This window comes from Mytilus galloprovincialis, chromosome 6, assembly GCF_965363235.1.
Source record: "Mytilus galloprovincialis chromosome 6, xbMytGall1.hap1.1, whole genome shotgun sequence".
NCBI lineage: Eukaryota > Metazoa > Mollusca > Bivalvia > Mytilida > Mytilidae > Mytilus > Mytilus galloprovincialis.
Genome location: NC_134843.1, coordinates 90,999,202 through 91,014,156, shown reverse-complemented (window position 1 = coordinate 91,014,156; position 14,955 = coordinate 90,999,202). Strand labels below are relative to the sequence as shown.

The following is a 14,955-nucleotide window of genomic DNA, read 5'->3' as shown; positions in this document are numbered from 1 at the left end:
AAAAACACATCATAGAAAACTGGTTTAGGTCGCACAACAAGAACCCCAACAACATCTCGGGAGGATCTCGGGTCAAATCATATCAACGCTCCGTGGTACTGTGGTAGACCAAACCTTCATGTTAATACAACATGCAATCTATAAAATTAGACCTCAAAGTGAAATAATTCATAAATAGGTTTATTAATACACAAATAATGAAATGAATCTGAAACATTCGGTGAAAAATTGTATTGGTAAATCGTTTAAATGATTTTAGAACTATTCAGTCTGAAGTGTCACTTTCACATTCTTTGAATCATTCGTATACCCCATCCAACGATGGAAATTCTTTTCTAATTATGTTTACTACACAAGCCGGTAGGATTATTCTGTGTTTCTTGCCAAGTGGTTGACCTTTCCTGACCCAGCACACAAACTGACGATAAGCCATACACGTCTGGAGCTCTCCCTCCCTTCCAGTAAGACAAAGTTGACCTTTAAATTTTCTGTCAACATTTTTGATATTTTCGTTCAAATAGCTGAAGAATTAGTACGTGGTGAGAATGAAATTATTTTGATAAGGACATTACTTCCTGAATATTTAAAAAAAAAAAAAAAAGAAGATCGCTTTCAACGACCCACTTATATAACTGCAATTGGTAATTACTATCTATTTCAAAAATTCAAGGTCACCGATTCTTATTTAGAATTTTTAATTCATTTACTCGTGTTTATAAGGACTTCATTATTCATAAATTTATTCAATTAAATTAATTCAGTATTTCTTTTTTTTTTAACAAAAAATATTCAGCGTCAATAATATATTTAATTAAACTAAGCTCATGGAAAATATTAAGTTTCCCCGTTTATCATTCATACGAAATGTTGCTCACACCTAGAAAAGTGAACCGTGACGGCTTAAATTCACTGAGTAAAGATCAAGAGATACAAAATGCTAATCTTTTAATTAACTTGAATTTAACCACGCATTCAACAGGTGGTCACTATGTGTCAAAGTACAATACACATTGTATTTGCGGGGCCGTATTTGCACACTACAAATGTACTAGCAGCATATATTTACTAGCCTGACGTAAAAGGTAAAAAGTACAAACATGCATTTTTAAAACACTACCAGTTATACATGTTAGTTCAAAATATCCGTCGGAAAAAAAATCATAAAAAAATATTTTATATGATTTACTTGTATCACTATAATCATTTCAGAAAATATTAAAATATAACTCGTACATTCTACTTTCAAGCTGAGCGCTGTTCCATCTTAATTATTAGTTGGTTAATAGCTACACCAAACGTCGTCTATGCGCTTTAAATAGCGTTATAAGATGATTAACGATTAAGATTTAAAATGAGATTATTTCCACTCCCGGCATGCTTAAAGACTTAAACTACGTCACATAAGTCAGGAAGTTCGAAGAAATAAAATTATTAATTCTTAATTTTCTCCTTTATTGCTGTTCATATCCAGATAAAACTTGGTGAATATGTTTTTTATGGTATTATGGACATAATTAGCTGATAAGTAAAAATTCGCGAATTATCCCTTTAAAGTCATGAATCTGAAAACGCATCACACTGTATAGCTGACTTATATAAACCCTGAAACCAAATTTCAGAAATCCTGGCATTGTAGTTCCTGAGAAAAATGCGACGAAACTTTTCAACTTGGCAATCATGTGTAAAATGATACAAGTGTTTGGCAAACAGGAAGTTGTCAAGTGATGAATCTGAAAACACATCACACGGTATACAGTACGGGTAGGGACTTATTTTTATGGATGTCTTAATCCGTCTAGTCGGATATGAATAATCCGACATTTTTATGGTAGGTAGTATGGTCATTAATCAACAGATCCAGGTGTGAATGGTCCTTTCATCTTAATCCGTGTTGCTAGAATTACCGTTCACTGATTTCAGAATCAGGTTACCTGTAATTTTAACCTCTCAGTCACTTTATTGATTATATTAGTTCTACATCGTATTTGACATAAAATATTTTTACAGGTGAAGTACTGGAGAAAACTTTGTTTTAATAAAAATAGCCTATTTTTGTTAATTATGGTTTTATATTTCAACTGCTATTTATTTTCTTTGTTCCTAAAAATTATTTTTATTTTATGTTCCTTTTCGGTTTTTTTTTGTTTTTTTTTTTATCTTTTTCTTATTTGTTTGCATAAATTTTTTAAACATATATATTTTTACATGTATTCTATTTCTTGAAGCTTACGGTTATTTTTGTTTTACTAATTTATTTTCCACGTAAATCCATTGATTAGCAGAATGCTGTCTCAAGTGCTGCTGCATATTTTAGTTTGACGCGGTCACATGCAAAATATTTCTATAATTTGTATTTAATATTCAGTCTGTGTTGGGTCAGTTCCAAGATAAAAATAATTACAGTGAGCAATACTTGTATATTATTAGTAGCTTGATGATTCTTTGTAGTTTTTACTTTTTACTGTAAACAAATATTGTCCGAAAGTTGGAGATGTATAACTAAAATAGAACGCAAATAATTACACTAGAAGAAAATATTGATTCTTCCCGGGCATAAGTTTATTTTAAGATTTCCGTGTTTGCTCATTATGCTAAATTAATATAATTAATCTGCATTTGGGGGTAGGGGGTAAAAGGGGTCCGGATCTCGAAATCCCGGGCTTAAAAACACGAAGTCCCAAGGTCCCGAATTTAAATAAATTTAAATCCCGACATCGCGAAAAAAGAATTCTCAGATCCCGAAAGGGTTAGTCCCGAAATCCCGAACTTAATTGCATAATATTAATTTACGCACGATCCATGTAAAAAAGGAAACTTGTATGTTATATTTTTTATAGCAATCTAAAAGAAAAAATTGCCGTAAAAAGACAATTCCATAATACACATATCAGTGATCAACAGCGTGTGCACGTGGTTGAACTTTAACTTGACTCCACTCACTATAATACTGAATGCTAATAAAAGATATTAAAGATCGATTTTGTCCACTGCACAAGATTTTTATATGGCGTAACAGTAAACACGGGTGACCTTACTGAACAACCGTGGGAAAATCCATTCATGATTAAATTTGATGTGGAATGATTGACAGTATTGTGCTTTAGTTTTGAGGCTCTTGATCGATTTACCAGAATAGAAATTTAATCGATTTACATACATGTATAATCAAAACACGATTTAGTCTTCTTTAACTATTTTTTGTTTTATTTTTATCAGTCATTTCCCGGATTCCCATTTAAATAATCTATTTCAAGACCTCCTTTAAACTTCGGAAATAATACAACATCGATTTAAAAAATCATACTGACTGCACGAGTTTAGAATGACTAGAAGTACGACGAAAAAGTAAAGACAGCTGATCACGACTAGTACGACTAGCCTTCAACCCAATTGGGGTATAAATGTGCATTTATGCAATAAACTATATAAGGGCTGTTCCAGAAAATACTATGTCCCCCCCAGGGACGGCACTTTTTTTTGACCCCCACCACCCACAGAAATAAAATTTAATTAGAACAGCACTCCCTTTGCATTTTGGTATTTCAAATACAACCACCCACATAATATTTAAAAAAATTGCCTTCCCTGGGGGGGACATAGTATTTTCTGGAACAGCCCTAAGGTTTAACTTTGATTTTCATGTATCGATTTGATACAATTTGTAAAATATATTTATAACACCGGCGATTTTCATAAAAAAATTTCAGACATGAAAATAGAAAGGCATTATACATGTTATATCTCGAGTGTCAACAATTTAAAAAAAAAAAAAAAAATAGGAATCGAAATATGATCTTGGCGTTATAATTATTGTATTAAAAGAAACCAATTGTTTGACTTTCAAAGAGATTAACAGGAAATATGTCAAAATAGAAAGCACGAGTGATCTGTCTGACCAAAATGTTTCACTTGCGAGAAATGATTGACAGGTGTGAATAGATGTAGAGGCTCCGACGGGGAAAGTTGTATCAAAAGGAAAATAACTTAATTCACAATGCCTATACATATTTTATAAATACGATATGTTGGCCTTATACATTGTACTTAAAATTGAGTTTCTAATAATAATATATAAAGGAACAGGACGTTAAAAGGGGAAATAATATAACCATCAACGAAAACTCGTATAATTTACGGGATTGAAGTCTCAACAATATGATTTAAACTTCTATTGGTTGTTATTAGGCTTATTATTTTGAATTAGATGACATATTTACGGTTTACAAATACAAAATAGTTTATTGGCACAAAACTATTGAAATAATTGGCAACACAATATATTGTTAAAAATCGTCTTTATTTCATTTTCAAATTATAAAAAAAAAAAATTATATTTAATTTTAATTCTTATATTAAATTTAATTTTATTTCTTATATTTAATTTTAACTTTAATTCTTTCTCTTTGAATACAAAACAATATTTTACATTTATCTATCCTCCATAAATACTAATATATCTGTACAGGTAAAATTTAATTCTAATCAAGCTGGTACAGATTGATTTACGACCTTCCACTTGGATATTGCACAGCAGGTGTTTATTACACTGGAACAACTGTCCGACCAATCTGACATCTAGACGGATTAAGACATCCATAAAAATAAGTCCCTACCCGTACTGTAGCTGACATTATATAAACCCTGAAACCAAATTTCAGAAATCCTGGCATTGTGGTTCCTGAGAAAAATGCAACGAAAATTTAACTTGGCCATCATGTGTAAAATGATACAAGTGTTCGGTAAACAGGAAGTTGTCGAGTGATGAATCTGAAAATGCATCACACGGTATAGCTGACTTATATAAATCCTTAAACCAAATTTCAGAAATCCTGGCATTGTAGTTCCTGAAAAAAATGCGACGAAAATATTCATGGGAAGGACGGATGGACAGACAGAGGTAAAACAGTATATATGGCATTGTAGTTCCTGAAAAAAATGCGACGAAAATATTCATGGGACGGACTGACGGACGGACAGATAGAGGTAAAACAGTATACCCCCCTTTTTCAAAGCAGGGGTGTAATTAATGAAATGAGGTCAAGGTCAAGTGAACCCTGTCTTATTTACATGTATCCCCCAAAAAGAAACCCATATACCAAATATAGTTATCCTATTTATACTCGTAATAAGTGATAAATTCAATTAACCATGAAATTGAGGTAAACTAGAATGGACATGTGACAGGCAGAAACTTTGTCACATAAGGCATCTGCATGCAAGGTTTGAAGCATCCAGCTCAACAACCTTCTGAAATACAAAACTTTATATAAATAGTTTACGTCTCAACCGAAAAGTAATCCATTCAAGCATGTCAACAGTCGCAAGCAGTTAAGAGAGACAAAATCAGTTTGTTTTCCTAAAATGTATTAACTATATATTTATTAAGCTTTTACCAGTTTGATATTTTATACATACTTGAAATACTCGAGAGATGTTTTCATACCACACAATGTTGTCAACAAATGCAAGGGTTTTCTCTACATCAACTGTGTGTCTATAGGCATTGCCTACTTTGTCTTCTGATAGATACAGGTCTATCAACTTGGTATGTAAATTGACTTCTGTGTAGTTTTTTGCCTACAATAAAAAACATTTGCATCAGTCAAAGTTATTTAGCACATCATTTAAATTATGTTCTTGTCACTTTAAAGTTTAGTTACTACATGCAATGCATCCATCCCATCTATCTTGAAATTAAATCTTCCACAAATAGTCAAATAGTGTAGGTAGAAATAATTCAAATGTTATAGAACATATGAGTTACATATATGATCCAGTTGCTGTAGGCAAAATCTTGTCCTTTAACTCTAGATTGTGACATACATATGTAACTAAACAAGACATGCATCTGATTGTGTACTTGCATGAGCAAAACATAGTGCTAAAAGTGCTGTCTTGGACAATCTGATACCAAGATAAAATTTCTTTCTGATCAAAATGGGGACCTCTACGCCCATTTTTTCTTCAAAAAAAGTTACTGTTTATTGAGTTAACAAACTTGGATCTGAGTTGTCACAACAGAGTCAATCTATCTGAATAAACTGTCAAGATCTAACAACAAGTTAATCAATCTGAATCATAGAATCTAATAATAAACTAAAATATGTGCTAGTGTTTTCTGTTCTTAGTACATATTTCTAACATAAATCAACATACTAATTGTTTTGCATAAAAATCTTCTAGATCTTCAAAGTTTGCTCCAGACATTACTCTTTCCTGAAAAAAAATAATTATTTTATAAGTTTACATTAAAACAAAAGCTCCAACAATCAATTCATATGTAGGCATAACAGCAGGTGTCTTTTAAGTTTTTGGTTTCCCAAATTCATTTTTGTATAATAAAGAATGTGACAAAGTGTTAATGATCTTTAATAACAAATTTGTAAATTTTCAATCATTTTAAAAAGGAAATGCATGTTTGGTTAACCAGATCTGACATTCAATGGAACTTAATTCTATATAGAGTACAAAATAAAATTAATGGAAGTCATATTTTACAAGATGTAAACAAAATCACAAAGTTTTACCCAACTTACCTTCAATCTGAATAGCACAGAACTGTTTGGATGAAATCTCTCAGCTTGTTCTACCCAATACTGCTCAAGAGAACAAAAAAAAAAATCTTCATAAAAACTGCTAAAAAATTAAATGTTAACTTCAGATCTTCAAATTTCAGTTAATCAAAAAAGCTCATACATTCACGTTCTTATATTTTTGCATTGCATAAGATCATGTTTTTCTCTGTGTTTAAGGTTAGTTGATATTTTAGTCTAGGTTAAATGATTTTTGTACGAGTTGTTGTTGGTTCTGTACTAGCTTTCAGTATCTTTGGACGACCCTCAGGTCTTGATTTTTATAGTTGGTTCTCATGTTGTGCTGTTACACCATGGCCACTGTCCATGGATTGAGAGTCCATTAACATGTTAAAGACCACCACAATCTATATGTGCCTGTCCTAAGTGAGGAGCCTGTTGTTGAATGGTAATTGTTTGTATATGTTTATTATATTTGTTTTGTACAGTTTATTTTTCTCTTGTGCTGTTGCACAACTGTTCCTGATTAAGGAGAGGGTTTGGAGCCCACAAACAAGTTTAACCCAGCCTCTCTTTGTGAGTCCCAAGTCAAGAGCCTATAATTTAGTAGGCGTCTTTGTTGCTGTTTATCATTTTTGTTTTCTGTTTATTGTTTTGTACATCAACCAGGCGGTAAGTTTTCTTGTTTTACATTAGTCAATTGTTGTTTAGATTTTTTTAAAACAGTAATGTAATTTGACTTACCATAGCTCTTTCAGGTTCAATCTTCTTCAGACTTCCATACAATTCACAAACTGCAATGTAATATAAATATCTTACATGTTTTTATGCATTTATAAAGTTATATAACACAAATCTGAGATCCACTTCTTACATCCAACAGGTATTTATTCAGGATTGTGGTAGACAACATGAGACCACCCATATAGATTTTACCATAAACTGAGATAAAGTTACTGTGTTCAAACAAAAATGAAATTTATTTTAAATAGTTTATTGATCTTTTTCCAACAAATTGATGAAGTTTAGAAAACTGAAAAAAAGTTCTGACAAAATCTTTCCCTTTATCATCACAAACCATGAAATGTCATTACTTATTTAATAACATTTTTTACTTACTTTTCAGAAGTAAATCTTTTTGCTTACTATCGAGTTGGAATGACCTGAAGAAGAAAATATAAACTTTGATAATGTGAATGTTGACAAATTTCTACAGCTTAATGTTACAGTGAATCTTTTGTAGTTTGCAATGGTCCTCTTATTCTTTGGTAAAAAAAAAAACATGTTGGTAAAAATTCCCTTCATTCCACTTGACAAATATTAATCTGATCCAAACTTTATCTATCACCAGTTTTTAGATTTTGCATGTAAACTAAATTATTTAGCGTTTTATCAGCTGGATTTTCTACTGGTTTATAAATTTGCTTCTGTATGTAAAACATATGTATATAATGTCACTAGATTATAAACAAATTTGTATTTTGATAACATATATACATGTATGTCTATAAACTTACCTCTTGTAACTTTCAATGGCATCTTCTTTGTTTTTGCTGGATTCTAAAATCTGTCCCATCAACTTATGAGCCTGGGGTACATTCTCTCTGGTACTGATGTAAGATGCTAGGTATCTAAAAATCCAAAATCAATGCAATTAAAAGACAATCTTTATATTGTACAGATAACCAAGTCAAAAATAAAATAATACAATGTATTCAAAATTTACAAATAAAGCTTTTCAGATAAATCTATTATTCATCTTTATGAAAATGAGAAAGAAAGGATTCAAAATTCTTTTCACAAACAAAAAAATTGCTTACGACTCCAGCCATCATGACAAATAAAGTGATGAGCTCAGGAAATAATTTGACTGAGTTTACAAAAGTATTTTTCAGATTTCAAAGGAAAAGAACATTTGAAAAATGACTTGCTTCAAGTGTGTTTTACCAAGTTTACATACTTAAATGTTGACTTGATAACTTATAAATGTTCCACAAATATTGCTCATTTGTCATTTTTCATTATAAAGTTCATCAATATCATGAATATGCAGCTTTGTTTTTTAAAGCAAAAATGTCAAACTTCATATTTTCATTTTAAATGTAGCCTCATTTCAGATTAGCTTCTCTTATCCAAAATGAATTATTCAACATATTTAAGCCTCCTCACTCCATGCACTCCTGAGATCTAAATATTTTCCTAAATTATATATTGACATAAATTTCTGTGACACAGGGTAATTGTTAATTTTATCTATAGGATTACCTATACACAGAATCAAAACATGTTTCATTACAGCTAATTTCATTGAGTGTGAAGGCAAAGGTAATATCTTTTGTTAGCTTGCTTGCTAGGTGAACCGTGAAGTCATTATTAGGTAAGGTATACTACCCTCCTGTCAAAATAGCCTTGTCCTACAGACAGATAGATTTGTTATCTGTCTGACTAGTCTACTCTGAAAGGAGGGGAGTTTACCTTACCTAATAATGACTTCACTGTTCATAACCAAATATACTACCTTTGCCTACACACTCGATTGAATCGGCTGTAAAACATTAAAAAAAAAGTAGATATACATGTACATTGTACATGTCATCATGGTCATGATGTGAAGTCAATACCTTTTAGCAGTTTCATAGTCACCAGCTTCATTGTATAACACAGATATCTGGTATCCTCTGGAAGTTTTCTGAAAGAAAATGAATGGTACATTGTATACAAATCTGTCAATATAAATTAAATGTTATATCAATTATAATACAGTAAAAACAGTCTGATCTGATATTCGGTCATTAGTGTTACCCCTCTTAAAGTCCAACTGAAAATATGAGTTGGGCGTTAAGACGTTGATGTACGGTGTCAAAGAAAAGAAATATAATAGCCTTTCAGAATTATTTGGACTATTATTTACATAGCATTCAGAATATTTTAAGTTAACCCGTTTGGTCAACTGGTTCGAACCTGACTTGGCCACAATAAAAAATATTTTGGTTTGCCCAAACCCTACCCAAAGGTTGAGACAGTGGGTAGGTAGGTAGGCATTTTCTTTTTTTTTTATTGAAAAAGAGAAATTGAAGTATCGGGTGTCTATAATTTAATTAGTCTTAATGCCTATCTGATAAAAAAAAACTTCTTCAAATCAGGACAAAAAAAGAATTTGAGTAGGCAGCTTTTTTCTGGGTAGGTAGCGTTTGGGCAAACATACCTATTCTTTTTTATGGCCTTTAACGGTAATATCAACACCAACGGGGTGTTTTCTTGCCATTGTGACGGGATTGCTTCCCTTAGAAAAGTTAGTAGATACTTAGTCAGCCGTAAGCGGTTGAGCTAAGGAAGTACTTCTTTCGGTCGGTTAACGCACTGCCTTGAAACACAGAAGTGCCGGGTTCGAGTCCCTGTGGAGACAAGCAATTTTGTAATGAAATTCATGCTCTCTGGTTACACCGTTATAAATAATGGATAATTGACTTCAACATAACATTAACACAACTCATTATTTCAATCTGTTTTTATTAACTTCTTCCTTGGTATCATTACAGCTTTTACATTAATGCTAGCAAGACAAATCTTTGTTTGGCTTGCTTGATTTGTTTGTATCAATGTTTGCTCAAGCATGGTAATTAAGATAGGCGGGGCTTCAGCTTGTATACATCATACTTAAATTTTATTGGACGTTATGTTGGAGGTTAAGGACACTAAATTTTAAAACATCACATGATACATATTCTCACATGTTTCCTTACCTGTAAATATACAATACAGACAGGATTCTACTTCGTCGAAATTATCTTCCTATTACGCCAGTTCATTTTCACAATCGTAGAAACGGAAGAAATTTTTTTTCAGAGATCCAACTTAAAGACTGTCGTCAAGCACTTTTAGTAAAAAGCTATTCAAACACACCTACTCTGATTTTGTGATCCACTGGATAGGTATTTCACTTGACCCCTATATTTCATCTTTTAGTACTGTGATTTTTTTTATGTTATAAAGTCAACCTGTAGCTTTGCTATTTAAAATGAAAGAGTCGGAAGCGAGATGATGTATCAAATACTCTTGTTTTGTACATTTTCAAGACAAAATATTCATCTCAAACACACCCTAACATAAAAAAAGGTGCACTCGATTTTCTCTTTTCGATACAATTGTTTCCCATTTTTTGGAATATTTTCTTGAGTTGCATAATCGAAGGACAGACATAGAAATAACTGACTGGACTAATAGATTGATATGTTATAAAAACAATATTAGGTCAATTAATGTTGAAGGCCAGTTTCTCAGCCTCATACAAGAAAAAAGTTTATATTTTTCTTTCATTGACAAATTATTGTATTTTTATAGTGCGGTGACAGAAGTGTAAAAAGTCGTCTAGATCGCGAGTTTAATCTCCCCAAATAACACACGGCTAAAAATGGTCTTAACTTAGTTTTTGCCCTGTCGTCAGAATTTCGTACGGTCACTTTTTTCTAAAAAGTCGTTTTAATGACTGGTAGTATATTGGAGAGTTTCAACCCCCCTTTTTCAAAATGAAAAAAATGGGTATGTTTGCTTACATTTAATTGAAATAGTTTTTCCTGAAGCTATTTTTAAATGTCAAAATATGCTATTCAGTATTTTATTTTCTTCTAATCTATAAAATTTGTGAAGTTCAGACTATCTAAAATCGAGGTAATTTTAATTGCAAATTCAGACTCAAACTTTAGTTTCTTCTTCATAGTAGTAATAAAAATTATCCCATAATATTTTAAGCAGATAGTATTTAATAAAACTAATAAGTGATAAAAATTTCGGAACCAAAATATGAAAAAAAACTTACGAAATCAATGGAAAAAGAATGGAGTAAAAATCTTCAATTTCAACACGGAACTCAATCACTTGCCTTCCGTCACATTTTGTGTATTAGTCAATAATTTGCCCTCAAATGATATATGAAATTACTACCTTTTTCGCTATTATATACACATATTTTCAATTAAAGTGCACTGATATATGCCATATACTTTGTTTGTATATGTTTATATTCTATGTTTTTTCGTTATAAAACATCAAATATACTTTGTCAGAAAAGTCTTATTGTAAAATCAAAATAATGACGGATAGTTTAAGTAAATATTCCGTGATATGTTAAGTCCTTTGCAACTTGCTCGATTAAGTCCAAAGAACAGACAAAAGTCGTTAAATTTTATGCAGTGAATAAAAAATATGCTAAAAAACCTCGATTGAAATTTTAAGTCAGTTTACCAGTTTAGGGAAGTCGACTTTTGTATCTGCATTGCATAAAAGATTGAATGAGGGGAACATCAAGATGTTTCATGCGATAGCTGTTAATTTGAAGAACTCCGTGCAGGAAGTTTGACGACATACAATTATCTGACTGTTGTCCCTCAGTTTCGGGTATTCAGCAGTGGCGGATCCGGGGGGGGGGGGGTTCCGGGGGTGCGCACCCCCCCTTTATTTTTGCCGATCAATGCATTTGTATCGGGACATATGTTTTGCACCCCCCTTTGCCCTGGGTTCCCTGGGTTAGCACCCCACCTTTCGAAAATTCCTGCATCCGCCCCTGTTCAGTGTACACGTTCTAAAATGCAGTCGTTCATCTGGAGCGCTTGTATATTTTGTTGCAACAAAACATTTTAAAAAGTTAAAGAATTACTCAAGTTTGAATCAGATGAGCGTATTAAAAATGTTTTATCCGTGTCAGATAAAGTTAAAATTGAAATAGTTTCCCGTTCATCTTTTAAACTTCAAGCACTCTGTCATTTTGGTTGCATTACAAAATATTTGCTAAAAACGAAAAAAAATAAATCCAAACCCGTGGAAGCAGATATTTCAGAACACGATACTGCTTTTACTAATTCTATTTTGGCTATTGACAACGATTTAATGGTCATTCCTCATGGCACCGTTACTTGATAAATATAGATCATTTCTTCAGGCTGATTCTAATTTAAAATATTCTACATGAAAAATGCAGTCTAAACTCATTTATTTCTATAGATATTCAGTTGTCAAACAACTTCAACAAGTTCAAGGTAAATATAACATATTATTTAGTAGCAAATTAACTATTTTAGATGCCATATAAGCTTCTAGTCAATTGAAAACAGACCTCAAAATCTCAATGTCAAACTGTAATAGACACAAATAACGAACAGATATTTAATTCCGCTGCAAGTTTACTTAGAAAGACATCGAAACTCCAAAGAAGACTACCCAACTTTGGATGAATTGTTTCTTCCTTCTTAATTCAGTCAATGCATTCGTATTTATTGCAATTCACTCTATGGTTACTCTATGAAAATGCATACAGCCAAGACTATTCTCAGGAAATGGCACCAGAGAAATTGTGGAAATGCTAAGCAATTGTTGAGGCAATCTTTTTTATTTTACTCCTTTTCATTTAGGATTGGTTTTACAAATGTACCGTGAGTTTGGTTCAAAACACCTTGTTGAAACATTGAATGCCAATGGATTTTATGCTTCTTAAAAAAAAGTGCGACGCTATCTAATGTGTTGCCAACCATGAAATTGAGCGAATTCAAGATAGTGTGTACTTCTCGTATGATGTTTCCCCAGCATCTTTGCAGACAAGCATATGGATGTCATCACACCTTCCTAAACCCCCTTATAGATCTCTGTTAAATCTTGGATGAATTGATAGGGATGGCTTGAAGCTGGTAATTTTTAGGAACAAATGTCTTCGGACTTCCTACAATACCTTGTCTGTACTTGTAAAGAAAAACTCAAAATAACGTGTTTGCTTTGAGCAGAACCTTTCATGTGCAGACCTGTGGCCATGTCAAAATGTTAGAAATTATTATAAATTAAGGAATGTATCTCCCTAATGCAAAGCTCTGATTCATTTCACTGATTTGGCTATACTTTTTGGAACTTTTGGATTATAGCTCTTCATCTTTAATATAAGCTTTGGATTTCACATATTTTGGCCACGAGCATCACTGAAGAGATATGTATTGTCGAAATGCGCATCTGGTGCAGAAAAAAATGGTACCGTTATTGTTATTGTGACAGTTGATGAAAATGAACATGATGGAGATAAGGGTTGATTTGGTATAAAGCTTGTTGCACTGGTACACACGAATCCAGTCCCGAGGTTAGGGGATTTTGCAGTATGACTTTTACTCATTGTTGAAACCCGTACGGGACCTATAATTGTTTTATGTCTCATTTGGTCTCATTTGGAGAGTTGTCTCATTTGCAATCATATCACATCTTCTTTTTCTATATGGAATACTTTTGAAGTCTGTGGTACGTTGCAAGGGAAAAAAGAGGGGATATAGTTACAAAACCTATAATGTAATAGATAGTAACCAGAGTTAATTACACAACAAAAGATAATACTATGGTAGCAGTAATAATTGTGAAAAAAACCCAAAAAGCAACGAGTAGTCTATAAAAAACCTGAAGTATCCGCAAATTCAATTTGAGGTCATATTTGACTGTAGTGTTCTAAGGCTTTGGTTTGATACCTCACCCAATATGATAGTTTAAAAAATAATTTTAAAGTATTGTCCTGCATGACACTTGATTTTTACCTGAAATTGATATTTTTCTAAGGTTTAGGTGCTCTTAACATTTTATAGGTTGAAAACTTGATTTTTGAAGTTTTGTTTATATAACGTCGTTTTAGGACTTTTTTTGATAAAAAAAATCTCAATGATTAAGGTTTATGTATAATAACAAACATTACTAAAGCCAAAACAGTATCATTTGTATTTAGGTAGAGTTTAGAAATAGAAAAAAATGTCAAAATTGAAACCCACCCAAATTTTCACAAATTTTTACATATGACCTTTGACCTCAATTTAAAAAAAATGTGACCATATCAAGTCCCGACGCCAGGCATATTCTTATAGTACATGATTTCCTCTTTCTAATGATATATTATGTAGGTGTGTGTTCGGTGGGGAGATTAAATTCCAAAATATCTACCTTCAGTCACCTCACTACTACAGGTGAGAAAACATGTGAGAATATTTGTCATGTGATGTTTTAAAATTAAGTGTCCTTAACCTCCGACATAACGTCCAATACAATCTAAGTACTAGTATGATGTATACAAGCTGAAGCCCCGCCTATCTTAATTACCATGCTTGAGCAAACACTGATACAAACAAAGCAAGCAAGCCAAACAAAGATTTGTCTTGCTAGCAGTAATGTAAAAGCTGTAATGACTATTGTAAAGAACACATTGTCCTATTTCTCCCCCTTTTTTTCTCAGAAGCCACTTTCACTTTTAAATATTACTTTAAAACTTCGTCCAGAGAAATTATTTTTGTGATTGAACATTCTGAAGTATTACCTCTTTTTCAGGAATATGAGATACATATCTATCGACGTCTTTTCTTTTGCGTCTTGACATTTTTCATTCATTAACTTTCGTTCATGCCGGCGGATTACA

The 14,955-nt window shown here is 32.1% G+C and overlaps 1 protein-coding gene across 2 annotated transcripts in view; it reads right to left on the bottom strand.

Moving 5' to 3' along the window:
• The window catches only part of LOC143080687 (E3 SUMO-protein ligase RanBP2-like), a 58,319-nt gene extending 43,364 nt beyond the window's left edge, over positions 1 to 14,955 (bottom strand). For both annotated transcript variants that reach the window (XM_076256670.1, XM_076256671.1), the window contains exons 1-8: positions 14,857 to 14,955; positions 9,155 to 9,222; positions 8,051 to 8,164; positions 7,653 to 7,696; positions 7,278 to 7,327; positions 6,537 to 6,596; positions 6,157 to 6,216; positions 5,416 to 5,577 (exon numbers count right to left, since the gene is read on the bottom strand). In XM_076256670.1, coding sequence (XP_076112785.1) covers positions 5,416 to 5,577; positions 6,157 to 6,216; positions 6,537 to 6,596; positions 7,278 to 7,327; positions 7,653 to 7,696; positions 8,051 to 8,164; positions 9,155 to 9,222; positions 14,857 to 14,916 — 618 coding nt within the window. In that variant the 5' untranslated portion in view covers positions 14,917 to 14,955. The remainder of the gene's footprint in view (positions 1 to 5,415; positions 5,578 to 6,156; positions 6,217 to 6,536; positions 6,597 to 7,277; positions 7,328 to 7,652; positions 7,697 to 8,050; positions 8,165 to 9,154; positions 9,223 to 14,856) is intronic.